Below are 27222 nucleotides of genomic sequence, written 5' to 3' on the forward strand. Positions count from 1 at the left end.
GCTATTGCTTTTGGAACTAAGGGCGTTGGTTCAATTGTTCTCTCGAAGGGTAGCAAGCCATTCAAACAAGGCCTTACGAAAGCTGCTACTCGACTTGGAGTCAGACCCTTTTTGTAATGAAAACTGATTTTATTGTGGCTATATCATTTTATCTTAGGGTCCCCCCGGCCCTAGGGGAGACGATGGAGTCCCTGGTAAAGCCGGACAGCCGGTAAGTGAAGCAGAGTGTTTGGTATTCCTTGTCGCTGCCGATCATGATTCTTACATCACGTTATGTTGTCATTTCAGGGGGAGCCTGGGCCTCGTGGTTTTACCGGATCAGATGGTGACCCAGGAGATAAGGTAACCAGGACAACTGCTACAGTAAGGCCCAGTCCGCACAAGTGCGTTTTCGTTTTAAAACGCATAGTTTTCGGCGTCACACTATCTCTTGGAAACGAGGCACGCCATTGGCTCTGAAAACAATGCGCAAAGCCGTAAAAAAGAAAATACAAAAACAAAAACAAAAACAATAGAAGTAGTGTTTATAAAGGATGACTGAGCAGCCTCAACTTCGGTCACACGCGCGAGATGCGAAAAGCGATTCCGCGAGCGATACGGCTAAAATCAGACGATATTCCGCAAGATTGAGCGAGATAATTGTTTTATTATTCGACAAATTGTCAACGAAACACATTTTGCAGCTAGAAAAACTGTAATTGTGCAGCGCTTTACAAGACTTCGGACGAGTCTTCGCAACCTACGTATATCGCAGGATATCTGTTATGTACGGATGACAGATATCGTTACCATTTTGACCATATATGGGCAGCGCACGCATTTGTTGAATAATAACACAGGATATCTGTTATGTACGAATGACAGATAACGTTAACATTTTCACCATATATGGGCAGCGCGCGCATGTTGAATAATAAACAGACACGAGCCGAGGAGCGAAAGCGAGGCGCAGCCGAGGACAGCCCAAACCACATGTGACGAAGACAAATCAGAATACCGCAGAGCAGGGAGCGATGCACGACGAAAGAAAACAGGGAGAACATAGATTCGCGGAAAGACACGCGAGACAACACAGGAACAATGACGAGGACAGAAACGAACCACCAAATGGAGCGCACGGGCACGAACGATGACGGATGACAGAAACGAACATTCACAAATGGGAGCGCACGATGTGAAAACACAGGAACGATGTACAGATGACGATAACGTTAACATTCACAAATGGGAGGCGCGATGTGAAAAAACACAGGAATCGAGACAGATGACAGATAACGTTAACATTTTCACCAATATGGGCAGGCGCGCATGTGGAATAATAACACAGGATATCTGTTATGTACAGATGACAGATAACGTTAACATTTTCACCATATATGGGCAGCGCACGCATTTGTTGAATAATAACACAGGATATCTGTTATGTACAGATGACAGATAACGTTAACATTTTCACCATATATGGGCAGCGCACGCATTTGTGGAATAATAACACAGGATATCTGTTATGTACGGATGACAGATAACGTTAACATTTTCACCATATATGGGCAGCGCACGCATTTGTGGAATAATAACACAGGATATCTGTTATGTACAGATGACAGATAACGTTAACATTTTCACCATATATGGGCAGCGCGCGCATTTGTTGAATAATAATCTGAGATATACCTCACTGTTTTATGTGTCTTTTTGACCCGCTTACAAAATAGCAGCTTACTTGAACTGTAGGCTGGTATTCCTTTATTGTTCTTGATTGTTTGTGTATGCTCGTGTTTTTAACGCTTTGTTGATCAAGGTTTTTTTTCTTGTTCTGTAGGGTGAGACTGGACCGCCTGGGCCCCAGGGAATTGCAGGTCCCGTTGGACCACCGGTAAGATCTGCTTACGTTCAGCGAGAGAGTTTGCAAATTTAATCAAACTAAAAAAAAATGAAGTTTACAATAAACATGGTCACATCAATAGCAGAGATTCCAACCCTCCCGATTTGATCGGAGTCCCGATTTGATCTGCCCCGCTCTCCCGTATCAGATTCCCCGATTGAAACGAGATTGCTAGTATGGAACTGAGGAGAAGAAAAAGACAAATGTGTAAAGAAAAAGACCTAAGAAAACCAGATGATGTCAATGCCGAAATGGCACGAGAGCCTATGCACCCGGGAACTGCTCCAGACCCCCCAGAGGCGCACACCTCAGCGCAAACTGATACTCCTATTTTCCTCAAAAAGGGTTAAAAATCTCTGCAATAGGGTTGGTACAACCGGTAAATGACTTTGAACTACTTGTACGATCCGTATGGATCGTTGAACAAAGGTTTACGGATCATACGGGTGGTGATCTGTAGAGAGAGACATATGTCTGACAAGGAAGTAGAAACGTGCCACGGCCAATCGTACGATCCGTAAGAGACTGGAGTGAGGTTGGTTTGTTGGTTGTGCCCGGATCAGTTTAATGCTTGTATTAATTGATTAGTTGTACTGGAATTTTTTTTAGGGAACAAGAGGAGACCGGGGACCGACCGGAGAAAGAGGAACCCCCGGTGCCCCGGTAAGTAGATGCCCCGTGTGTTTAGCCACATTCTATTGTATATTTGGAAAATGACTTTGTCGAGTTTTGTTCTGGTTACCATGCTAGACAAGATGAGTGATCCGCCAGGTGCTTTTATGATTCGTTAATGTTGTTTGACATAATCAGACATTGAAGAAACGTGTTTCAATTGTGCTACAGTTTCGAGATTTATCATTCAATTGAAATGATGATGGAGTGTAAATAAATAAATTAGGGTAAATAAAGTTTTGTTGTTGTTGTTGTGATAAGATTCCTTTTGCACCCATGTAGATGGGAATATGAAAAGATAGCAAGAGAATTACATCTAGTACAGTGCAATGGAGTAACCTTGTCACTCAGCTTTCTCATTTCTATGGATAATGAAATGGAAAACATACTTACAAATGCTATATATGCATTCAATTTATGCTTTTCTCGTTTTGTTTTTAGGGTGATCAAGGACCGCAAGGACTGCCGGGACTTCAAGGCCCACGTGGAAACACTGTAAGTATCTGTGATACTGTTAGACAGCAATTGTCTGGTCAGCATTTGACGTTACGAATAGAATTTGTCACTGTGGAAAAAAGCGATACCTTCGGAACCGTGACAGAACTGAGTTAACCACGATGATGACATAGAGCAGTTTTCGATTGAGTGTCGAAAGTAATCCAGAATTGTTTTGGTCTTGCTTGACTACGCCCTGTGATTGGTTTAAAAATCCCGCGCTACTTTCTCCCCCAATCAGAAGTAAAACCAAAACCAATCGTGGCTAACTCGTGCACGTTTTCCCGCGCTTCATACCGGCTCCAAGTATAAATTTCCTACGAGTTTTGATTGTTTCAATGGATTGTCTGTGTCCTTTGTGATTGGTCAATGTTGGTCAGAGTGATTGGTTTTGGTTTCACGACATTCGAACGAAAACCGCTCCTACGGAAATGTTGTGTTTTGTTTTGTCGACTGATGTGTTCCATGTTTGATTTTGTCATTAGGGTCCTAAAGGAGAAAAAGGATTGCAAGGCTCTCAGGGGGAAAAAGGAGACAAGGTAAGCATGCCTCGTACAACTAAGCCTAGGCATTTTCGACAGTTTCTTCCACTAATAACTATGTCGGTTTTCGGGTACAAACAAGCAAACAAGCGTGCAACCATTTCATCCTGTCGAGAGAACTCGAAACTTCTTTTCAAATAGCTCGTGTCACTGTCTGATCAACTACATAACGAACGACACATTTTGAAGAAAATGGCCATTTTTTTCAAGTTTGTCATTCGTAATCCATCTAAATCTTCCGCAATTGTAGCAATCCTTGTTTATTTTCGGTTTATTATTACTTCTTTGGTGTTTTTCTACCTTAGTTAGTGTTATTTTGAGGTTTTCTTCGACTTGAAATTAATTTTGTACAGTGCATCAGAAAAATGACTTCAAATATCGTGACATGGCCCCTATAAAGGATCCTACTCGGCCACGCCTTTGTTTTTGTTTATGTACGAGAGTTTCGGTTTTATATTTTTTGGCGGAGCGTGTCTTCACGAAACGGATCACTGTGAAACTGCTAGAGAAAATGGCGGATGTCACACTTCGCGCGCAAGGTATCATGGTTGCGAGGGATCCTTGAACATTTTCTTTCACCGCAATGCCGTTTGACAAGATACTTTTTCGCAGTTGACATGTGTGTTATGGTTTCTGGTTTCTGCGTAATAGCTACTGTTTTGCATAGCTTCTAGCCTGAGATGCCTTAAGTATGGATACAAAATTGGTTACAAAATGGATATAAAATTTCTAATATTAATTTATTGTTGTTTAGGGATGGCCTGGTTTCTTTGGTCCCACGGGAGTCGCAGGACCTGTTGGAGACAAGGTTAGAGATATTTCACGACAACAACCAAACCTGTTCTTTGGTATACATGCCTTAATGAACTGTGTCAGGGACAGAAAAAGGCCACCAATTTGAGTGAAATATAAAAATAACCACTCAAAACAGTCAAGAAATATTTCAATAAACAGCAAATACAAAAGAAGGTACGGATGGACAAAAATTAAAGAATATAAAAATGAATTTCTATATGGGTTTTTAAAAAACTGTCAGGCTATACAGTTTCAGTATCTCGTGTGTCAGTAAGACTAGATGGACGTGCAATCTGAGTTTTGTGGTTAACAGGCAATAGTTTATGAGCTTATATACCATTGACCGCAAATATGGTAGCCGATACGCGTCAACAAAAACAACTGGGGAGCTTAAATATTGCAATTCTTTGGGTGTTGTCATAAAAAATGTTGTGGTTATTCATCGTGGTAGAGTACAATAATAAATTATTTTTTCGTTTTTCTCACGACGTTTTTACGGGTGTTGGGATAGCCAAACTTTTCGTCTCCATTCTTCTTGTTTTTATCGGGGGAGGTGTTTTTAATAAAACAATTATTCCACTCGCACTTGTTGGATATGAGATCGTTATAGCCAATGAGGCGCGGTACATTCAACGCGCGCTCGTGGAATAATTGTTGAGTATACCACTCGAAAGTGTTGCAGAACTAGTATATCTTCCATAGTGATTTTTACGCCAAAAGGATAAGCCACCAAAAGTTTGTGAATTTCTTTCATTTTTACGTCGTACTGATAGTGAAAAAGAGTTAAACCTTAACAACAACAGCAACATAAATTATTTTAAATTTTATGTTAAACAACATATCAGATGCATGATTTAATGTAAAATTTTTGTTTTAACTATTTCTCTTTCAGGGTGACCCAGGCCCCGCCGGCCCGCGTGGTTTTGCTGGTCCCAAAGGCGATAGAGTTAGTATTAAAATAATTTTATAACATAGCTTTTGAGATTCTGCTAGATTCTGCGTATGCTTAGGTTACAATAAGCTCCGTTATTCTGTCAAGGCGAAACGCACGCACGTATTTCTGGCGTGACACAAAGCAAAACTACAAAGGGTGTAGTTGTGTTTCTGGCGTGACACAAGGAAAAAACACGATTTGGAAGGGTAACTGACTTGTCTTGATGCTTGGACATGCAACACTTAGCATTTTATAGCCCGCAGCATAATACTATAGCTTATCTATAGACGTAAAAGGTGGAACAAGCTATAGCGGATTGACAGTAACACGCAAAAGTACTGCTTAATAACGTCTATTTGAATAGTCACACACTATATTTCAGGTTAGATTCTACAAGGAATTCATTTAATGTGTTCCACGTGCTTGGCCTCCTTTTTAATCAAATTCTCATTCGTTTCCAGGGCGAAGACGGACCAGATGGACCGCCCGGCCCGCCCGGACCGCTGGGGCCCAGGGTGAGTTTGTTTAGATAAGAGAAAAACACGCACAATGTGGATTATACGTTCAGAATCCATATCAGAAAAACTTGTTACTGTCCAAAATAATAAAGAAACGTACAAGGACGGTGACAGTCTATACTCTGTTGTAAGGAGAATGTAGGTCCACAATAATATAATTTCACTATAATGATAACGCTATAACATTGAAACTAAGGAGACTAACTTTATTTTGTTTCTGTTTGTTTTGTTTGAAGGGAAGAGCTGGTCTTCAGGTTTGTTGTTTGCTCCCATTGCTCTTTGTCTTGTTCTTTTCTGTTTACTTGTTTTACTCCTGTTTTCGTCTGAGCTATCCAAAGTGCTGACAATTTCTTTTGCATTATGTCACAACAGGGAGCCAAAGGTGACAGGGTAAGTAAACCTTGACTGCTTTTTGTTTTGTAACAAAATTCTTTTCTCTTGAATAAATGCAGACCGGCTAGCACTGTCATGTGAGTGCCAAAGAATAGATGATAACAAGATGTCGTTTTAAGTGACTTTAGGTGCTGACTTTAAACAAGCTGCCCCAGAAGCCTTGAAAAATATTGCAGAAACGTTACTGTCTATATTTTCCCTGCCCTCTTTCTGGTCTCTCTTGTTTTGTTAAGTTTTTTCATCCATCAAAAGAAAAAAGATAAGGTGCCCTCATCAATTCATTATCCAAATTATGTTTATTGTCTCATGGAAAGTTGTCTTTGTCTTTTTGTTTTCTTTTTCATTTTTCCTTTTTTCTTCAGGGATCACAAGGAGAGAGGGTAAGTACGAAAACATGCAAGTAAACTGTTAAAAATTATGAAACATTAAGTTGTATATTTTGCAGATTATCCTTAAGCTATGTGAAAAAAAATTATTTGAAACAGACACTACCCTAACATTAAAAGTACTTTACAAAACAAACGTTTACACGGATAGGACGTCTTAAATGTGTTAAGCCGGATGCATTAGAATTTAGAGAGAGCGTTTTCGGAACAACGAAACATCGTCATTTATTTCATGGGTGCAGGAATTGTTTGAAAGGACCAAAGGAAACGTCGGGGAACAATTGTTTATTATTTATATTAGTAGGAAGAAAATGAAAAAATATTTTACATCAAGTTTCGCTCCTTAAAACAATTACCAACTTTTTTGTTCGTTTTATGTTTATTTATCAGTTAGTCACTTTGTTTGTTTGTTAAAACATTGTTGTACCTCTAACCTCGACAATTTTTGCTTTTATTTTAGGGCGACCAAGGACATACAGTAAGTTGAACCTTTTTTAATGCCTCTGATTGAAAAAATGGGAGTGATCTACGTACAATGTTATGAAAGAGTGATTCACTAACGTATTATCAAGTTTGTAAATTAAGTAGAGTAGTCTTCAGTAGAGTGTCGACAATAATCGGGAATTTGTTTTACTGATTTTACGTCATCCCCTAGTCAATCAATCAAATGTGAAACCAAAACTCATCGCGACTTGGTCACACGCGTTTTCCCGCGCTTGGCGCCAGTCACGTGTTCCTGCAAAGAGATTTTATTGGTTCATTGACTTTTTGTTGTCTCTCGTTCACGGACTTAACACAGCAGTTTCCATACACACTAACTCTGTATTTTTTACTTGTCATTTCCAATATTCGCCCAGAAGGAAGGAAGTTATAGTTTGAGTTATTCTTGTTTTGAATTGAATTTAAATCCATTTCTTTTTTCCTAATTTGTTTTTTCATTTCATTCCTTCAGGGACCACCTGGACCTCCGGTAAGAATTATATTTTTTTCTGTTGTTGATATATGCACAACCACAGGTAACCCAAGTTTCGTTACAGCCTAAACATAAGTGTTTGTATGGGAATTTCAAGGACTTGGGCTTCCTGTGGTTCAAGACCTGGCTAAGAGTTATCACAAGTTCCAGGGTGTAACTTGCGTCTATTTGAGACCCGGTTTGGCCACATGTACTTTTGATGACTTGCGTTGACTTTGATCGAGACTACATTCTCACGTACGTCGACGCCAGATCGTCAGTCTTTGGTTACCCAGTGCAAGTAGACGCAAGTTAATGGAGAGAAACATTTATACGCCGCCACGTACCATTGAAATGGCTTTTTGACAACATGTGTGCACTTTGGAGTAACCATTTGTCAACCTATTGCAAGTCTGTACGCGAATTTATATTTCAAAACTTGCGTCTACTTTGTTGGGAAACACGTAAGCTTATATTTTGTTTTGTTGAATCAGACTTTGTGATTTGGCTGAACAGCGGTGTCGGTGTCGGTAGGACTGTTGCTAAGTAACATGACGAATCCTGATGACGACAAGCTGACCTGATGACTTTTATTGGACAAAAAGAACCGGAAACTCTTCGGGTCTTAACGAAAATTTGCCGAAAGCCACACTTGCTTGACCAAATGTGCTTTTTTAAACTTAAATGTTTTAAAATATTAAAATTGCTGTTATTTTTCTGACTTTCATTTGTGTAATTTGTTTTTTCCAGGGACCTCCGGGAGACATCGTAAGTATAGAATATTATAATTTAAAAGTTTAATTTCCTTTTTCGACGGGCCGAGCCCGCTAGCGGCCGACGCCCGTCTATTGCTTCAGTTCGGCTAGGTTTTTTGTAGAAAGGGTATTGAAGTCACGCATTTTGATTAGCTTAAAACGGGTCATCTTTCATCAGCCACTTGAAATTGCCTGGATCGGGAAAGAAGAATAGTACGGACGGATTTTGATTACTTGTTACAATAGCTGGTTGAATAAGGAATGCAGCCTGAATATCTAGTCTTTCTCTTGTCTCCTCGAGTGAAAACTTGAGAATGATTTCTGGGAGCTGTTTGGGCAAGGCGTTTTGTAATGACACGTCAGTGGTAAACGCTGGGGAACATAGGAAATTAACGCTCCTGTTAATTAGGTAAGGTATTTGAAATTAACGCGACTTAAATTAACGCGAATTGGAGGGAAACTTGATATAAAGGAAATTAATGCGAAAGAGGGGGGAATTTTTAAAATGAAGGAAACTAACGCGATTAACACAACGAAGTGCAGTTTGTGGTGACAACAAAAGCAAATTTTATTTCGACTTTGAATGTCTTGGCTAAAATCATAAGAAGTTTATGATTCAGATGTCGAACTGCCCTTCTGAAAGCAGGCATTGCAAGAGATCAAAATATAAGTTAATACATTTTGCAGAAGAGAGAAAGTCGACTCTGCCTGGACAGGATCCAGAAATTGGGGTAACATTAATGGAAATTAAGATCGCAGAAATTGGTTGGAGCACACTGTCCGAGATTTTTTAGCTAATTACAGAGCTCAGCAAACATGAAACAAAAGTCACTCACAAACACCACCGTTGTACAGGAAATGTTTTATGCCATTCCCTCTTTAACGTAAGCTTTTTCGTTTTATAACAGAGCTCGTTCTTAAATAGCGGTTACTTAGTGGCTCCCGGCAGAGTAGAAGTTGGCGCCGACAAAGGAGAGACCAGGAAACGAAGATCTGTGGATTCTTCAGATGCTGGCATGTCAGAGTCACAAGGACTCATCCAGTCACTGAAGGATGAAATTGAGAGCATTAAACGACCGAGTGGAACACAAACGAACCCTGCGAGGACTTGTAAAGATTTACATATGTGTCATGGAAACCTGAAAGATGGTAGGTGGAGCTGGTGGCTTTGTCTCTTGACGTTTGACAAATAAATGATATTACGAAAATACGAAAATATCCTGCGCAGCGTTAATTTAAATGAACACATTGGATTAAATGTAAAGTTTAACGCTGGAAAGTTCAATGTAAAATACTAAACGTTTCGGCAGTGCTGCCTTCATCAGTAGTAGTGGTCTACTACTGATGAAGTAGTGGTAGTGGTCTACTACTCAGTTTCTCAGTGGCCAGGCCTCGATTCTCGGACGGCTGTGGCCTGGGTTGGTGATTCCGTCAAAAACTTTCGTTTCTTTTGCATTCTCGTCCCCATAGCCCTTTCGTTTCTCTTAGCCGGCTGGGCCTTGGCACGAGAAAACGAAGGGCTTTGATCTGGGGACACAGGATTTCCAGTCCTAGATTCAAGGACTTCCGGTCTTTATGTATGCAGTCATGACCTTTCAAAAGAATGTACGGGAGGGTCGTTACGTTATCGACTTCCGTTTAGGAACTCTTTGTTCCAAACAGCCAATCAAAAAATTCCAATTAATTCAAAAATCCTATGTCCCCAGAGCCCTTCGTTTTCTCGTGCCAAGCCGGCTAAGAGAAACGAAAGGGCTATGGGGACGAGAATGTTCTTTCTGAGGAACAAAGAGCCTTTTTGTGGAAACACTTAGGAGAACAGTTTGAATTGTTGGAATCAGGGGGCATAGATCATCCCTGAAAATACTTTTGACGAAGAGGGGATCCTCGGTGATTAACATTAGAAAACAACACCTCTCCCTGGATGGGTGGTGACTGTTATCGCATCAATCAACTATCAATTTTGCCATTGATGTCAACACATACTTTATGTTTTAGGTCGGTACTGGATCGATCCTAACCACGGCTGTAATGGAGATGCTATTGAAGTGTTCTGTAACTTCACTGCTGGTGGACAGACGTGTATCTATCCTGATAAAGACACTAAAAAGGTACGTACAACTCTTTTTCAGTCTTTCCACTGCGATCTTTCATGCTATCGATCCTCATGCTATATTGGTGTTCCAACTCTACGTGGTTCAGAAAGACAGGAGGTTACCTGTTAACTGTCTATTTCCAAGTGGCACAAAAAGCCGTATCAACGGCTGTAGCCCGCACCGTATCCCACGGTAAGAAAGGACTTTTATTTCCAATAAAACTGAGACAACAATTCAGCCAAAGTTATCAGAAATGGGACAGGCTGTTGCCCAGTCGGTGAATGCTATCGACCCGGGTATTGATCGGTACCCCTGTATGCCAATTCTTACTTCTAAAGCCTGTTTTTCATATAGGGAACAAATCGCTGACGTCCCGTTATTTAACTATAAGCATCTATAAATCAAATTTTTTTTTATAAATTCGCGTTAATTTTATTACGCGTAAATTTTGTTTGCGTTGTTAAAATGCTTCGTTATATTCCTATAGTAAGGTAGCTTTAAACTGAATCGTGTGCAAATAAAGGTACTTTACTGTACTTCTTTATGAGCAATTTAATTTTAATTGTAAAATGTCGGGCTTCTTTGCGCACACGGTACAGTAACGAAAGCTGTAGTGTTCTATTTAACTTTTTACGTTTGTCTCCTGACACTGAACAGGCTCCTAACAAAAAGTGGAAGAAGCTTTCCGGATCCGAATGGTTCAGCGAATATGAAGATGGTTATGAGGTGACAGAATATGCGTTTTCTTTGGTTGTTTATTTTTTTGGTCATGCTGACCTACTGGATAAAACTAGTTGAGACAAACGAGAGTTTGGCGCAAATAATACTCTTTCATAAGGACGTTCGCGCGAAAATCTTTCAGCATTGCTTTTTTTTTCTTTAACTTTCACCACTTCTAGTTTAGAAGTTACTTATGTCAGAAATGTAAAAAAAAAATTGGGGGTCGCCGAATTCGTGTTTAAGATACGATATCTGAAAGAAGGGGCTTATTTGGATAAATTTGACTTCGTCACACGATATGACCTCTGCGGCTTCCGGCAACAAAATACTTTAAATGAATTGATGCAGGCCTACTTCCTTTGTCCGAATTTATTTGAGTGGGTTTATTGAACTATATATTTCACTTTTAAAGTCCCTAAGAGTAAACCTTTCCTTTAACAATTGGATTTGCAAAAGTTCAAAACAGCAAAATGCTGCAAAATGTGACTGATTCGATCGCGCGCGGGAATAGAAAATGAAAAGAATAATAAACTTCTAAAATTCATATTTGGCTCATTTTTGTTAGTCAGTAGAGGTCTATCCCAAAAGGGTATATATCCCAAAATGGGGGTCACCAACCGTTTAAGAGAGGAAACTGCAAGCGAAGTTAACACAACGACTACTCACCCAATATGTGTTTGGAAAGTTTTCTCAGCGCGCGCGCTCATACATGACGTGGTGTGACGTAGCGACATGAATTACGTGCGCAGTAGGGATGCGTATAAACAGTTAGCGCAAACGTCCTTAAATAAAAACATTCAAATTTTGTCATTTCCCCCTTCCTTCCGTTCAATGTTGTTTTAGAAGGTTGCTTCGAATAATTCTTGGTTGAAAACAACATTGAGCGAAGAGAGGGGAAAGCCAGCGTACCCTTTATGACCTAAATATGTCGCTAAAAAGGTAAGTTTCTCGACAGTTTTGTCAAAGATTGTAGCAGTACGAGAAACAATACTTCTAGTTGCGTAGCATTAGAGCGGTTTTCACTTGAGTGTTGAAATTAATTCGCGTTTGCTTTGATTTTGCATTCCTACGCTTAGTGATTGGTTAAAAAACTCGCGCCATTTTCTCAACCGAACAGAAGCGAAACTAAAACTAATCGCGAGTCGCTCGCGCACGTTTTCCCGCCCCTCCCACCGGCTACATGTATTTGCTTTAAGTTTTAATTGGTTCAGTGGTTTGTCTGTGTCTTTTGTGATTGGCCAGAGGGATTACTTTGGTTTTGGTTTTACGACACTCAATTGAAAATCGTTCTACACATGCGTGGATTACACGAATCAGTGAGAGAGAAAAAGTGATGTAGATTTACTGTTTTTAGATTTCATACACTGGTGTTGGCAAAACACAATTGAACTTCCTGCGACTGTTGAGCGAGAAAGCAACACAAACATTCAATGTGACCTGCGTCGGATCTCAAGGTTGCTTCGACAGCAAGAGTAACGCAGTAGAGAAAGCCATCAGACTACAAGGAGCTAATGACGGTATCTTATCCCTCATGAAAAACGATCCGAGCGTCAAGATTACGCAGGTACGTCCATGAAAAATATTTACAACTAAGCCAACAAGCGTCTTTTGTAATTGTTCACCTATACATCGCAATACGGTGGAGAGGGCATCAGTCAGTCAGTCAGTCAGTCAGTCAGTCAGTCGGTCGGTCGGTCAGTCAGTCAGTCAGTCAGTCAGTCAGTCAGTCAGTCAACCAGTCAGTCAGTCAGTCAGTCAGTCAGTCAGTCAGTCAGTCAGTCAGTCCGTCAGTCAGTCCGTCAGTCAGTCAGTCAGTCAGTCAGTCAGTCAGTCCGTCCGTCCGTCAGTCAGTCAGTCAGTCAGTCAGTCAGTCAGTCAGTCAGTCAGTCAGTCAGCCAGTCAGTCAGTCAGTCAGTCAGTCAGTCAGTCAGTCAGTCAGTCAGTCAGTCAGTCAGCCAGTCAGCCAGTCAGTCAGTCAGTCAGTCAGTCAGTCAGTCAGTCAGTCAGTCAGTCAGTCAGTCAGTCAACCAGTCAGTCAGTCAGTCAGTCAGTCAGGTCTACTTCCTTGATGACGTCGAGGCATTAGTAGGCCTACCCTGACCACGCCACTTGTTGCGCGAACCATCCACAGATTTTGGTGACATTCGATCCGAAGTCAACAGCCAACTATAAAATGAAAAAGTTTGGCTTTGACTGGCCACTGACAAGGGCACGTGATCGTCAGCTTCTGTTACGTCATTCAAAAACCGTTGTGCTGTAGTCTTGCTAGACTGATTTATGTCATCTTTCCTTCAGGTCCGTAAAGACTGGAAAGCAGTTGTCCATGTGGAAACTGAAGATCTTAATCAAATGCCCATAGTGGACTTCGCCCCTGGAGAATTTCTCAATTCAAATGAATTCGGTTTTGAAGTGGGACCTATTTGTTTTAGTTAGCTCTGTTTGTATCTCGATGACTCTTCCTTAAATTAACTCTCAAGAGAAATTTATTAAATTAGATGTTCCTGTGAATTTTGTATGGTTGTGCATCAGCAGGGTTTACTTACTAGTTCGTCACTTCTGTTTAAAAAATAGCGCCATAATATAATTTTAGTTCAGCCCTTGGAACGAAAGAGAAAAATACTCGATATAAAGTGTTATACATGTACAATACCTCTCTTTAACGTTTCATAATGGCTATACACAGGAAAATATGAATAAAGGACGGCGCTGTAGTTTGTGGCATGCGATCCCTAGTGTCATCCCCAGTTCCCTAGTCGCCTTGCACGCTTGTAGTGGTCACGTGTTGTGAAGCCGCGAGTGGACTGGAAGTTAGAGTTTTGTCTCAGGCCCTCAACAGAAACGATAATTAAAGATTTAGATAAATTTTATTAAACTCTTTGTAATATTTTGTTGACATCGGTTATCGCTTGTGTTAGTTAGAAATATATTTATCTTTAAATAAAGTTTTCCCTGTACGAGTTGGTTTAGCCCTTGAGTCGCCTGCCCAGGCGGTAAGCAATTGAACCAGAAACAAACCAAATAGCGAAAATTTTCGCCCCCACCCCTATGAGGCTTTCTCAAATGAACTAGTAAATAATCCTTCCGATGATAAGCTCTTCTGAATATAAGCACATGGAAAGCACACGAGGCTATAACTGGATTAGATTTAACACGCATAATTTCTTCCTATTCCTATTGCAAACCACGTAAGAGAAAATATTACAGAGCGTTCAGAGAATTTTTGGTTAGGGAGTTTTTTTGCCGCTTTGAAGCTTGTGGTCTACTGCCCAAATTGCCAAGCCTGAATTTCAGACGTCCCTTTCTGGTTGCCTTGCTTCTGAGAAGGGAAGCAGGCGACCAGAGATAGCCTGCGTCGCAGACGTAACCTAACCCCGGTCAGGATTTAGTTTCGTCGGCGGCGCAGGCTAACCCAGAGAGGGATGTCTGAAATAGCGAAGCGCGCGAGGTCTAAAAATAGAATGCAAGTGAATATAACCGCCACGCACGCACAAGGCTCATGCAACAAACATCGGCGTGTTCTGAGAGAAATAGAAGGAATCTAGGCGAAGTTTTGGGTTTATACAAGTGTTTTAGGAATACCGGCTGCTTTAGAAAGTGTTTTAGGAAAATCGTCCGCAATTTCGGTTTGTTTGTCTGAGTCTTGTCTGAGTCGTGACGTCACTCGCGCGCTTCGCTATTCAGGATATTCAAAGCCTGCATTTTTGAAACTTAAAATTCCGATCAGAAATAAAGCTTCGCACCAGCCGAAAAAAGGTAAGCTCTTCATAAGGGCCTTTTCAAGTTGTTAACATTTCCAGTTTGTTTTACTTATTTCAGTAGAGTTTGAATTTAGCCCAGGAGTCTTCAGTTAGTTCGTCTAGTGTGAACGTGTCGTCCGTCTGAGAGAAGCCGTGGAAAAGAACGTTGTTCGTGACTTCCAACCTCAGTGGAAAGGACCTCAGCGGAAACCGGAAGTACAAAGTCGATGAAGTCATTTTCATAGTCGTGTTGTCTTCGGCCCTCAAGCTGTAGAGTATCAGATCCGTTCAGACGATAACACTAGATATGTGAACTTAAACACGAAATACACGCAGTGTGGAACTAACGGATCATCCTAATCCTTACAGGAAATGACCCACAAATTAAGCCAATTTGCCTTGCGTTTTAAGTCTTTAATTTATGGTTTCCTGTGTTGACTTTTGAGTGCTCGTAGGCTCCGAAGCTAAGGGTGAAAAGACCGCCTCAAGGAGAAACTTATCGAAGGTGGTAAATTTTTCATGTATATAACAAGTTTCAGCTTTAATAGAGCGTGATTCAACTCAACGTAGGCTAATATTGCATATGTGGTGAGCGAAGAATGTAGAAGGAAATAGCATGCGTAGCACGCGCAGGTTTGGGCGCGCGCGTGGACGTGGGAGGGTTACGCGTTTTCCTCGCACAATCGACCACATAACAATGTCCACAATCCCAATATTTGACGGAACTTGTTAACAGAATGAAATATTTATGACTAAACATCCTCAGGACACAGCAGAAGATAACGGTGTCTTTCGAGTCTTTGGTCGCCAAATCAAAATTGACTTACAAAGGAAGATCGCGAGAAAATCTTTTAAAGCCAGGTACCCATGCTGATAAATCGTCCCTTGTATGACCAGGCCGAACCCGACGCTCCCTATAACAGGTCGTGCGAATAGAATTTCATCAACACGAACCGTACAGGTAGCCTCCAACGCAGACATTCGTTTGGCTTGTCACGCAACCTGCGTGACGAGCCATAACGCGCCCCGTGGTATTTTTTTTTGCTCATTTGTTTTCACCGCAGTCACCGGACGACCTCTGACAAGTTACATGTTAACAAACAAGCTATCACAAAAACACAGAAACTGTAATGAATGTAATGTAAAAGCCAGTTTCATTTTATTTTTCTCGTTATGTCAGCTGTCTCAGCTGTCAGGTGGCTGAAGTGTTCAATATTCATGTAATTTGCACCTCTGACATTTAATTGTATATCCCGGCACCAGAGAGTTAATTTCTCGGTTTTTATTTTGTTTTATTCCAAACTTAATATCAGAAGTAAATATCAAGCGGCGAAATCACTGAAATCAGGCCCTGTGCGCGGCAGTTTTTCGAGCGAGAATTTCAAGCGGCGCCAATGGACGGCAACATTAGACGACATACCTGCCCCAGGGTGAAATACTGAGATATATTGATTATTCACCTGCAGCCGGGTAAATCGGGGTAAATAGGACTTTTAAATGACTTGTCAGTTTTGTATAGCTTCACAAAGCCACTTCTCTCACACTGTTTACCGGTCCATAAATTTGTATTTGTTTAAGCAGTTATTAAAATTGTTTTAATTCGCAATGCATTATTTCCTGCATGTACGTTTCAGATTTCCCTGAAGGGAATCAATTTACATTTATACGTGCGACGCGGCAAGAACAGTCAAACAATATCTGGACGCAACTACGTGTACCTTCCTCGTGTCAAGCTATCGAGAGAAATGTATTTCAAAGCCCTGTTTCTTTTTGGAATTGTGTTCGGAGCATGCTCTTCGACTAGCGTCGATTTCAGCCGTAAGTCAATAATTCTATTTGATTTTGTTATTTTTCTGTTTTAAATCAGTATCGCTTTAATAGAATTCGACCACTGCGCGCTTTCGTTTCTTTGCTCGTGGCCTAAAATTTTCGGCTGCTTGTCCACCACCTTTTGTTCGTCCGTCTCTGTTTCTTGCCCAGACACCCGTGGATTGGGATTTTATCTGCTTCCTTTACAGCATTTACTATTTTCACTGATGAACTGTTAAAAGACACAAGTGGAACCCTTGTTAGAATCGACGGGAAGGGGAGGGGAGGAGTTGGATGCAGGGGAGGGAGGGGAGAAATATGCAACTGTCGGACATATAAATATTTTGGGGATCATAAATTTTGTCCGGTTTGTTTTGGGGAGTGTTATGTTGGCTGGTATTTAATAACATTTCAGAGGTTTGTTGGACATGAAGGTCTAATTAAGAATAAGTACTAGGGGCTGCTAGGGGCTGCTAAAAGCCATCTTTTAGTGGAGCCTCAGAGATAGCCGTCGATCAGGATAGCGTGAGTGCAGGACAGCTCGAATTGTGCTGGTCTTCGCGATCGTTTCACTAGTCAGTCCAGTCCAGTCCTTGAAGTCCAGTCCAAAGGAAATTTTTTAAACCGGGTCGACTCACTCGACTGGCGGAAGACGTCGCCAGTGTTCTCTCTGCTTCTTGTACTTTATGAACAGCGCAAACGATTATGAAATCGTTAAATAATGTTAATGCTGAATATGTCCCACGCACTTTTGTTACCTTCATTGCACTTTTGATGCTTTTTTCACTTTTTCTTCAGCTAGGGATACGAGACGGGAGGGGGGGAGTAGGGGTACGGAGGGGGACTAGGGGTACGGGGACAGAAGGGAAGAGCGGAGTATGAGCGAAATAACATGCGAAAGTAATCTTCCAACCAAGGTATAGTACTTTTAAAATGTTGATTTCACAGGGAGACTTTCTCGCACTTAAAAATATTTCCGGTCAGTCTGATGTGTTTTTTTTGCGGTGTAGCTCGGTGTGAGTACAACTTTACCACCTTGTTTTTCTTCAGGGTCGGCCAGGGTTAGATAAGATAAGATAACTTTATTTATACACGGTTTTTCCATCAGTCAATTAAGTTACTGGACTATCTACCTATCTAACTAACTACAAAAATTTAATAACAACAAATTCAAAATAACAAAAGAAAAGTCTGCTTTTCATGGAGGCCGTGTCTAAAATTTACTTAAAATTTAGATATTACTTCAAACTGTGCCGACTTAATTTAGATTTGAAATCGGCCAGTGAAGATGCTTGTCTTAGGTCTACAGGTAAGTTGTTCCACAACTGAGCAGTCCACTGTATGAAAAACTTTTCTTGAGATAATCAGTTCGAGGTTGTTGAAGAACGAATTTGTTTTCGGTATTCCTTAAACGATAAGCACTAACATCGTCACGATATACGAATCTTGATCTCAGATAATCAGGAGTCATACCATGTAATGTTTTATACATTAGGATAGAGTTCTGTTTCAATCTTTGATAATAGAGTCTTCTCCACCCCAGTGTCCGGAACAAATCATTTAAATTACTATCATAGCTCGCAGACATTAGGGTACGAGCTGCGCGGTTTTGAAGCCTTTGCAGTTTTTCAGCAAGGCCCTTGTTACAGCTTCCCCACACTACGTTGCAATAATCAAATTGTGGTTGAATAAGGCTATTATAAATTTTGATTAAAATATTAAATGGAGTGAGATGCCGAATTCGTTTAATTGCACCAATGGCACAAGCTATCTTCTTAGAAATGTTTTCAATATGACACTCCCAGTTTATATTTTGATCAACATAAACTCCGAGGGATTTAGCAGAGGTTTCTTGTTCTATTGCGTTCTCATTTATAGTAAGAGAGGGACTTTTCATAAATTGTGATAACTTCTGCCTTGATGCAATAAGCATAAACTCAGTTTTCGTCATATTTAGAGTAAGCTTGTTAGCAGACAGCCATTCGTACACATTTCTCAGGTCGTGATTAAGGCGATAATTTATATGCTCAATGTCAGTGCTAGCAAGTGTTAGGCTAGTATTATCTGCGTACATTCTGGGTTCCGAATATGTCCGACAGTGTGGTAAGTCATTAATATATATCAAAAACAGAAGAAGTCCCAAAATTGTTCCCTGGGGAACACCACATCTTAGACATTTCGGAGTTGACTTACAAGAATTAATATGACAAATCTGTGTTCGATTATCTAAATAAGAAGCAAAGCATTGATGACTGGTTCAACAATTCCCATAGTATTGCAATTTTCGCAACAAAATATCGTGATCTACTGTATCAAATGCCTTTTTGAGATCTAAAAAGACTACGGCATTAACAAGACCACGGTCTATATCCAAGGCCCAGCTATCTGTTGCTTCGATAAGTGCAGTGAGCGTAGAATGCAGAGACCGAAAACCAGATTGGTGGCACGAGAGAAAGTTGTTTTTTGTTAAATAATGATAAAGTTGATCGTAAATTATCCGTTCAAAGACTTTGGCCACAACTGGAATTACTGATATTGGCCGATAATTCGTCGGATCAGAACGCTTCCCAGAATTTTTATACAATGGAGTGACTCTGGCAGATTTCCACTCATCGGGAAAGATACCCGTCATTAGGGATTGATTAAATATATGAGTGAGAGATTCCGCCAGTAAATCAGGACATTCCCTTAGAAGTTTCGCTGAAATATTATCTAATCCTGTTGCCTTTGACCTACAAAGCTTTGATAGTAGTGCAAAATCACGTGTAGGTGTTGTTTTTTCAAAAACAAAATTTTTATCAGTTGCGGTAAGAAATTCGTCGAAGGATTTATCAACTTCTGTTACGTCTCCACTAAGGCCTGGCCCAACTTCTGTGAAAAAGCAGTTTAGCATTTCTGCTATATCTGTTTGAACTTCAGATTTTACCCCACTATATTCCATTTCATTAATAGCAGTTTTATTGGATTTTCGTGAGGTCAGTTCATTGATTGTTTTCCATGTTTTCCTTTGATCCCCACAACAATTGTTGAAGGCATTTTCATAATACGCTTTTTTAGCGCTGTTAATTTCCCAATTCACTTGATTTTTAACCATTCAAAATTGGTTCCAAATAAATGGATCCTTTGTCTTAATAGCCTTTCTTTTGAGGCGGTTTCTGAAATTCATCCGCTTTTTTAAAATAGTGGTTATCCATGGTGATTTAGAATCTCGTGTCCGTTTGGTCTTCATCGGTGCGTGCTTTTCACATACATTCAGGAATAATTCTTTCCACCTCCTCCACATATCATTAGGATCATACAATTTCTTTATATCATCCCAGGGTTGGGCTAAAATATCCGCATAGAAATTTGCGCTATTAAAATGTTTAAACTGTCTATATGTTATCAAGTTAACTCCTTTGGAGAAAGTGGGAATTGAAATTTTTCGATATGCATAAACTAAACTGTGATCACTTACATTCTCTGCCCGATTTGTGAAAATCAGATCAATTAAAGTACTTGTAGTAGGTGTAATTCTGGTAGGTTCATTAATGAGTTGTTCCAATCCATAAATATCTGTTATGTTAAGAAGAGCTTTCACATTAGCATTGTCTTTGGATTGCAATACCTTTCTTGTTAAGGTGGAGTTTGTAATTGTTCAGACATGTTTCGTCGATGTTCAAGTGTTCGACAAAGCCCCAGCCATTTTGATTACAAAATGTTTTTAAAACTTTGTTGCAGTCCTTTACTTTCTTCTTTGTGTGATTGCAGAAATGGTTACACTAGTGTTAGGAGAGTTTGTAGCAATCATATTTCCTAGGTCGACGATTTCCTCCGCCACATTCCGAGCAGAGGATGAATTTTTCAGATCATTTGTTCCGACATGGAGGATTATCGCCTTCGATTTTGTAGCCAAGCTTGGTTGCAGATAATGCTTCATGTCTGTGGTTGTAGCACCAGGGAAACTTCTCACAGTTACGCGCCGTTTAGCTGCCCGACTTAATAAGTCCTTGCGTAAACCTTTGACAATCGAATCTCCAACAATGATTGTGCCTTCATTGGGTTTTTGCTCCCCTTGGTCGTTCTCACTAGTATCGTTGTTTTCTGTTTGTAGTTGCTGGTTCTGGGAACTAGCTTTGCCTTTCTTTTTCTTCTTCCCTCGTTTAGGGTTATTGGACTTGTTTGATTTAACGGGTTGCAAGTCATCAGAAGCAGCTTGTTTATCGTGTGATCCTAACGAATCTTCGGCGGAAGCAGGTTGTGGATCGTGTGATCCTGACGATTGATCAGAAGAAAGTATTTTGATTGCTTCAAGGAGGCTAGCCCTTTCTTTCTCAAGATGGTCAATGGTAGATTCATAAGTTGTGCATTTGAGCCGCAGTTCGTCTAGTTCTCAGGGGAACCCAACGGAATATTTCGTTAAAATATCTGTTCGGAAGACGATTTGAGATCTAGAATTTTCGGAACATTCATTGTAAATTTTTTTGCTTGCCTGCCTTTCCTAGGATTTTCGAATATCTAAAAAATGGTATAATTGTTCATTTTTAACGGATTTTAACTCTAAAAAGGTCACCTAGAATTTTCGGGAGCCCTTCTCTGGCTGAATTTTTTCGAAAAGGTAAGTTTTGATCCCTTTAACTTTGATCACTAGACTTTCAGCTAGGAAATCCGAACAGATAAAAAATTTTTAGGGGATATATATCTACCGTTTAAATACTAAAATACGTTCAACGGTGCTATCTTTAAGTGGTTTTGAACTATATTCTCGATGGGTGCCCCTGAGTTCTTGTTGTAGTGGCCGTAATCCGTCTCTATTAGTTAGACTGGATTTAATGCCGCTTATTTCGGACCAGACCTTTGCAATTTCTTTAGAGAATTTCTCACTCAAGTTGTTAATTAGTACTTCGCCAGAGTTGAGGGCATGTTGAGCGTGTTTGAATGATTCGCTTTCGCTCTCGCTTTCATTCTTGTTGTCGTTCTCGCCCAGAGCAACTTCATCAACTTCAAAATTCAAAGTTGGTTTTGAGGTATACGGTATACGGTATACAGGGGAATTTAAAATGGGATATACAGTGTTTTTACACTGAACTTGGGCATTTTGGGGTATAAAGTATACTGTGTTTTTCCAAAGTTTTGTATTTTGCATGATTTGGAGGGAAAATATTGGGTATAATTTATTGGGTACAGGTTTCTCGAGTATATTGGCTAGGTCGACGATTTTCTCCGCCACATTCCGAGCAGAGGATGAATTTTTCAGATCATTTGTTCCGACATGGAGGATTATCGCCTTCGATTTTGTAGCCAAGCTTGGTTGCAGATAATGCTTCATGTCTGTGGTTGTAGCACCAGGGAAACTTCTCACAGTTACGCGCCGTTTAGCTGCCCGACTTAATAAGTCCTTGCGTAAACCTTTGACAATCGAATCTCCAACAATGATTGTGCCTTCATTGGGTTTTTGCTCCCCTTGGTCGTTCTCACTAGTATCGTTGTTTTCTGTTTGTAATTGCTGGTTCTGGGAACTAGCTTTGCCTTTCTTTTTCTTCTTCCCTCGTTTAGGGTTATTGGACTTGTTTGATTTAACGGGTTGCCAGTCGTCAGAAGCAGGTTGTTTATCGTGTGATCCTAACGAATCTTCGGCGGAAGCAGGTTGTTTATCGTATGATCCTTACGAATCTTCGGCGGAAGCAGGTTGTGGATCGTGTGATCCTGACGATTGATCAGAAGAAAGTATTTTGATTACTTCAAGGAGGCTAGCCCTTTCTTTCTCAAAATGGTCAATGGTAGATTCATATAAGTTGTGCATTTGAGCCGCAGTTCGTCTAGTTCTTGTTGTAGTGGCCGTAATCCGTCTCTATTAGTTAGACTGGATTTAATGCCGCTTATTTCGGACCAGACCTTTGCAATTTCTTTAGAGAATTTCTCACTCAAGTTGTTAATTAGTACTTCGCCAGTGTTGAGGGCATGTTGAGCGTGTTCGAATGATTCGCTTTCGCTTTCGCTCTCGCTTACATTCTTGTTGTCGTTCTCGCCCAGAGCAACTTCATCAACTTCAAAATTCAAAGTTCAGAATTCAAAGTTGGTTTTGAGGTATACGGTATACGGTATACAGGGGAATTTAAAATAGGATATACAGTGTTTTTACACTGAACTTGGACATTTTTGGGTATAAAGTATACTGTGTTTTTCCAAAATTTTGTATTTTGCATGATTTGGAGGGAAAATATTGGGTATAATTTATTGGGTACAGGTTTCTCGAGTATATTGGCTAGGTCGACGATTTTCTCCGCCACATTCCGAGCAGAGGATGATTTTTTTCAGATCATTTGTTCCGACATGGAGGATTATCGCCTTCGGTTTTGTAGCCAAGCTTGGTTGCAGATAATGGTAGATGGTCAATGGTAGATTCATAAGTTGTGCATTTAAGCCGCAGTTCGTCTAGTTCTTGTTGTAGTGGCCGTAATCCGTCTCTATTAGTTAGACTGGATTTAATGCCGCTTATTTCGGACCAGACCTTTGCAATTTCTTTAGAGAATTTCTCACTCAAGTTGTTAATTAGTACTTCGCCAGTGTTGAGGGCATGTTGAGCGTGTTTGAATGATTCGCTTTCGCTCTCGCTTTCATTCTTGTTGTCGTTCTCGCCCAGAGCAACTTCATCAACTTCAAAATTCAAAGTTGGTTTTGAGGTATACGGTATACGGTATACAGGGGAATTTAAAATGGGATATACAGTGTTTTTACACTGAACTTGGGCATTTTGGGGTATAAAGTATACTGTGTTTTTCCAAAATTTTGTATTTTGCATGAATTGGAGGGAAAATATTGGGTATAATTTATTGGGTACAGGTTTCTCGAGTATATTTCCTAGGTCGACGATTTTCTCCGCCACATTCCGAGCAGAGGATGAATTTTTCAGATCATTTGTTCCGACATGGAGGATTATCGCCTTCGATTTTGTAGCCAAGCTTGGTTGCAGATAATGCTTCATGTCTGTGGTTGTAGCACCAGGGAAACTTCTCACAGTAACGCGCCGTTTAGCTGCCCGACTTAATAAGTCCTTGCGTAAACCTTTGACAATCGAATCTCCAACAATGATTGTGCCTTCATTGGGTTTTTGCTCCCCTTGGTCGTTCTCACTAGTATCGTTGTTTTCTGTTTGTAGTTGCTGGTTCTGGGAACTAGCTTTGCCTTTCTTTTTCGTCTTCCCTCGTTTAGGGTAATTGGACTTGTTTGATTTAACGGGTTGCCATTCGCTTTCGCTGTCATTCTTGTTCTCGTTCTCGCCCAGAGCAACTTCATCAACTTCAAAATTCAAAGTTCAGAGTTGGTTTTGAGGTATACGGTATACGGTATACAGGGGAATTTAAAATAGGATATACAGTGTTTTTACACTGAACTTGGGCATTTTTGGGTATAAAGTATACTGCGTTTTTGCAAAATTTTGTATTTTGCATGATTTGGAAGGAAAATATTGGTTTAATTTATTGGGTACAGGTTTTTCAAGTATATTGGGTATACCACTTCCCCCTTCCCCCCCCCCCCCACCCCCTCTCCTTCACTAACCCCGTTTGATAGACTACCAGCGTTCTCTCTTTCTTCTTAGTCCGTCGAGTTTGAAGCGAAAAAGAGCGCGGGTGGAAAAATCTCGCCCCAATATTTTTCATTGACATTTCCTTCTTGCGCTTTATTCTAAGCTTCACACAGAAGGACTGCTCGCAGTCTATGTTTTTTCAGGGACGACGGAACATTTTTCCACAATGGGGGGGGGGGGGACTGTCTAGTGACTTGAAGTTAGGAGGGGGACTTAAGAGACTTATCTCTTAGTAAGTCTATATTTTTTTCGGAAATATTGGGGGGTAGGCTGAAGCTCCAGCCCCCTCCCAGCTCCGCCGTCCCTGTTTGGATTGTGATACAAGCAGAAGGCAAAAAACACGCACAGAAGAACAACCTGCTTCTGTCTAACAAACAAGCGGCATGTTTTACAAAATAGTGTCATTTCCTCTTCATAATTAGGGCTAGCTTGCGTTTCACTATGCTGACTTCAGAAATCATGGGTACTCTTATCAAAATAAAACCTAGTGCGATTAAATAACTTTGAATTAAGCGAGCATAACAACATTTCCGGCGTTAAAGTTATCTTTGCTATTTGGTAAAAGGATTTTAAGCGGACCCCACAGTCTGCCTAATGAGATCTAATGTCCGGTTTATGTTCTGTGGAATGACCCAAAGTACGTAGCACAAATTCCAAAACATCTATTACTTGAAAACTTTGCTGACTCATGAACAGGGGCACCCAACGGACCATTTCCGGCGGTGAATATGTGTTCAGAAGGCCTGTTAACCCCTCAGATTTCTTTAGTTAAATGTCACTTCGAACCTTCGTTATATGGGAGATATAACACCTGTTGTTTTCGGAGAGGTAAAAATGTTAATTGGGAACGGGAAAACGCCAACTACGATTTTCGGAAAGATAACTGTTTTAACAGCTCTCAAATTTGGGTAACGGGATATTGTTCCTTAAAGTTTCGCCACTCAACTTCATATAATATTGAGCTAGAAAATCTAAAGATATTAGACTGTATTGCTTATGCAAATATCCCTTTAAAAATCTCTAAACAATACGGGAAAACAGAACAGCGGCATTTTAAGACTTTTGACTGAATTTCCTCGTTGGTTAGTCCTGTCATGATCGGTCATGACTACTTAATATGTTATTACCGTTTTGGGTGTTATATTGGTTATTTTTTCTCCTAGCAATATAAAAGAACACGATCTGGATTTTGACGCTTTTTCTTTTGAAAACTTTTCTTAAAGGACTCTTTAAGAATATATTTTGCCTTTTCTACAGAACTCAAATGCAAAGGCCGGACACCACCAGCGCATGGCAGGCTGGACTGTCAAGAAGACCTAAACACTCAGAAAGTTTCTTGTCGTATGTCATGTGACCCGGGCTATGACGTTGAATACCTCGCAGCCATGCGTTACGTATGCAATCCTGACGGCACATGGACCCCTGAACCATCATCCGCGGACTCACATTGGCCAAACTGTAAAATATACAGGTAGGTTACCTTCCTCTTACTAATTTCAATGAATTAGCAGCCAGACTATATTAAATTCCTTTATTACGCTTTTCAGAGATCTTGTCCGTCCATAGCTGGTGTAAGCAACAAAATTGAATAAAAAAACGTTCATTGGAATGGAAAGCTACGAGATTTGTTTTAAATTATGAACTGATGATTCCCGAAAACGTTATTGTAAGCTGGATCTTTTAGTCCTGTAGTATCGTTGAGAGATTTTTAATCTGTGTGTTTTTCTCCAAGTGTTTGTTGGAAACTACGATATTGACATTTTTGAGTATGCTTATTTTGAAGATTTTGAGTATTCTTGTTTACAATTCCGATTTTATTCCAGCTAAGGCCCATCATTATTTTTGTGGAGTTTTCTTTTTTTTTATTTGTTTGTTTGTTTGTTTATTTTTTATGATTGGCCTTTTTGTAGAATGGCTGAATGAGTTCAATTCCACGCCGTTTGGCGGAATTGGAAATTGAGATTATGGTCTTGCCCTTTAGGAATGGATCTTACTGCTGAGTGACAAACTTGGCCACCCAGTCCCTTGGCATTCCGGCTCGGCTCAGAGTAGTCTAGGTTCGACCCTGATCGGTGACGTCACCAAAGAGCACTCCCGTCCCAGGCTTTGCGCGGTCACCGAAACAAGAGAGAACGCCTAGGGACTTGGCTGATACAGTGGAACCCCGATATAACGATATGCCAAGGGGGCAGTAAAATTATATCGTTATATCGAGGAATCGTTATATCGGGGTTTCGTCCCATACATTTTACTTTTGCCGGGACATAACATATTCATCGTTATATCGGGAATATCGTTATATCGAAGATCGTTATATCGGGGTTCCACTGTACTGGGAGCTTCCTTTATTTTTCTGTTTATAACTGACACATCATTCTTTGTTCTTTTTCAGCCGTGGAGAACCGGTACCCTGAATGAGACTGTATCACGTGACGAGATGCTTGATAACCAAGCATCGCAAACACAGTAAAACCTCAGTGACAACTTTCAAGAAAAAGAAAGAAATGCTTTAGTAATGTAATGTTGTAAACGAATAAACTGCGGAGAAATAAATAATTTAGTGGGAATCGCTAAATTGATGTTTTTGTTTTCGCGCGCTGTGTTAATAACGCTATGCGAAGAATTAATGCCGTTACTCATGTTATTCATTCCTGCATATTACCTTTAGATTACTGTATACTTTTTGTGTAAAGGTATAGCAGAACTGAGAAAGATCTAAATTAAGGCGAAAAAGATGTCCTTTATTTCACGTGATCAATTTTCATTTTGAAAGTGGTAATCAACAGACATGAGGGCAAATTAAATCTGCAGTTCATAGCTGAGTTTTGTCCTTCAGTATGCATTCAATGTTTCGTGAATTTCTTGTCACAGTCGCTTTTTAGCAACGTTGTGAGGTTTTAACGCGCACGTAACATTGTGTAACCTTGTTTTGCAATGTTTTGTTGGTGATCGCTTCGGACACATCCTTA

General features: G+C 40.3%; 2 protein-coding genes across 2 annotated transcripts in view; both read left to right on the forward strand.

Annotated features, from left to right (window-relative positions):
* Positions 1–14097, forward strand: part of LOC144664105 (uncharacterized) — a 108367-nt gene extending 94270 nt beyond the window's left edge. Inside the window, exons 55-74 of the mRNA XM_078525236.1 lie at positions 158–211; positions 289–342; positions 1823–1876; positions 2495–2548; positions 2999–3052; positions 3538–3591; positions 4349–4402; positions 5282–5335; positions 5785–5838; positions 6078–6095; positions 6214–6231; positions 6597–6614; positions 7081–7098; positions 7573–7590; positions 8323–8340; positions 9236–9476; positions 10323–10435; positions 11078–11146; positions 12495–12704; positions 13436–14097. Coding sequence (XP_078381362.1) covers positions 158–211; positions 289–342; positions 1823–1876; positions 2495–2548; positions 2999–3052; positions 3538–3591; positions 4349–4402; positions 5282–5335; positions 5785–5838; positions 6078–6095; positions 6214–6231; positions 6597–6614; positions 7081–7098; positions 7573–7590; positions 8323–8340; positions 9236–9476; positions 10323–10435; positions 11078–11146; positions 12495–12704; positions 13436–13573 — 1365 coding nt within the window. The 3' untranslated portion in view covers positions 13574–14097. The remainder of the gene's footprint in view (positions 1–157; positions 212–288; positions 343–1822; positions 1877–2494; positions 2549–2998; positions 3053–3537; positions 3592–4348; positions 4403–5281; positions 5336–5784; positions 5839–6077; positions 6096–6213; positions 6232–6596; positions 6615–7080; positions 7099–7572; positions 7591–8322; positions 8341–9235; positions 9477–10322; positions 10436–11077; positions 11147–12494; positions 12705–13435) is intronic.
* Positions 14098–16517: 2420 nt separating this feature from the next.
* On the forward strand, positions 16518–26828 carry LOC144663982 (uncharacterized). The gene is made up of 3 exons (XM_078525081.1): positions 16518–16695; positions 25511–25724; positions 26646–26828. The coding sequence occupies exons 1-3, from the start codon at positions 16623–16625 to the stop codon at positions 26665–26667; spliced, it is 309 nt and encodes a 102-aa protein (XP_078381207.1). The 5' UTR covers positions 16518–16622; the 3' UTR covers positions 26668–26828.
* The last annotated feature ends 394 nt before the right edge of the window (positions 26829–27222 follow it).

The sequence above is a fragment of the Oculina patagonica genome, chromosome 1, assembly GCF_052425735.1.
Source record: "Oculina patagonica isolate OP01 chromosome 1, crgOcupat, whole genome shotgun sequence".
NCBI classification, from domain to species: Eukaryota; Metazoa; Cnidaria; class Anthozoa; order Scleractinia; family Oculinidae; genus Oculina; species Oculina patagonica.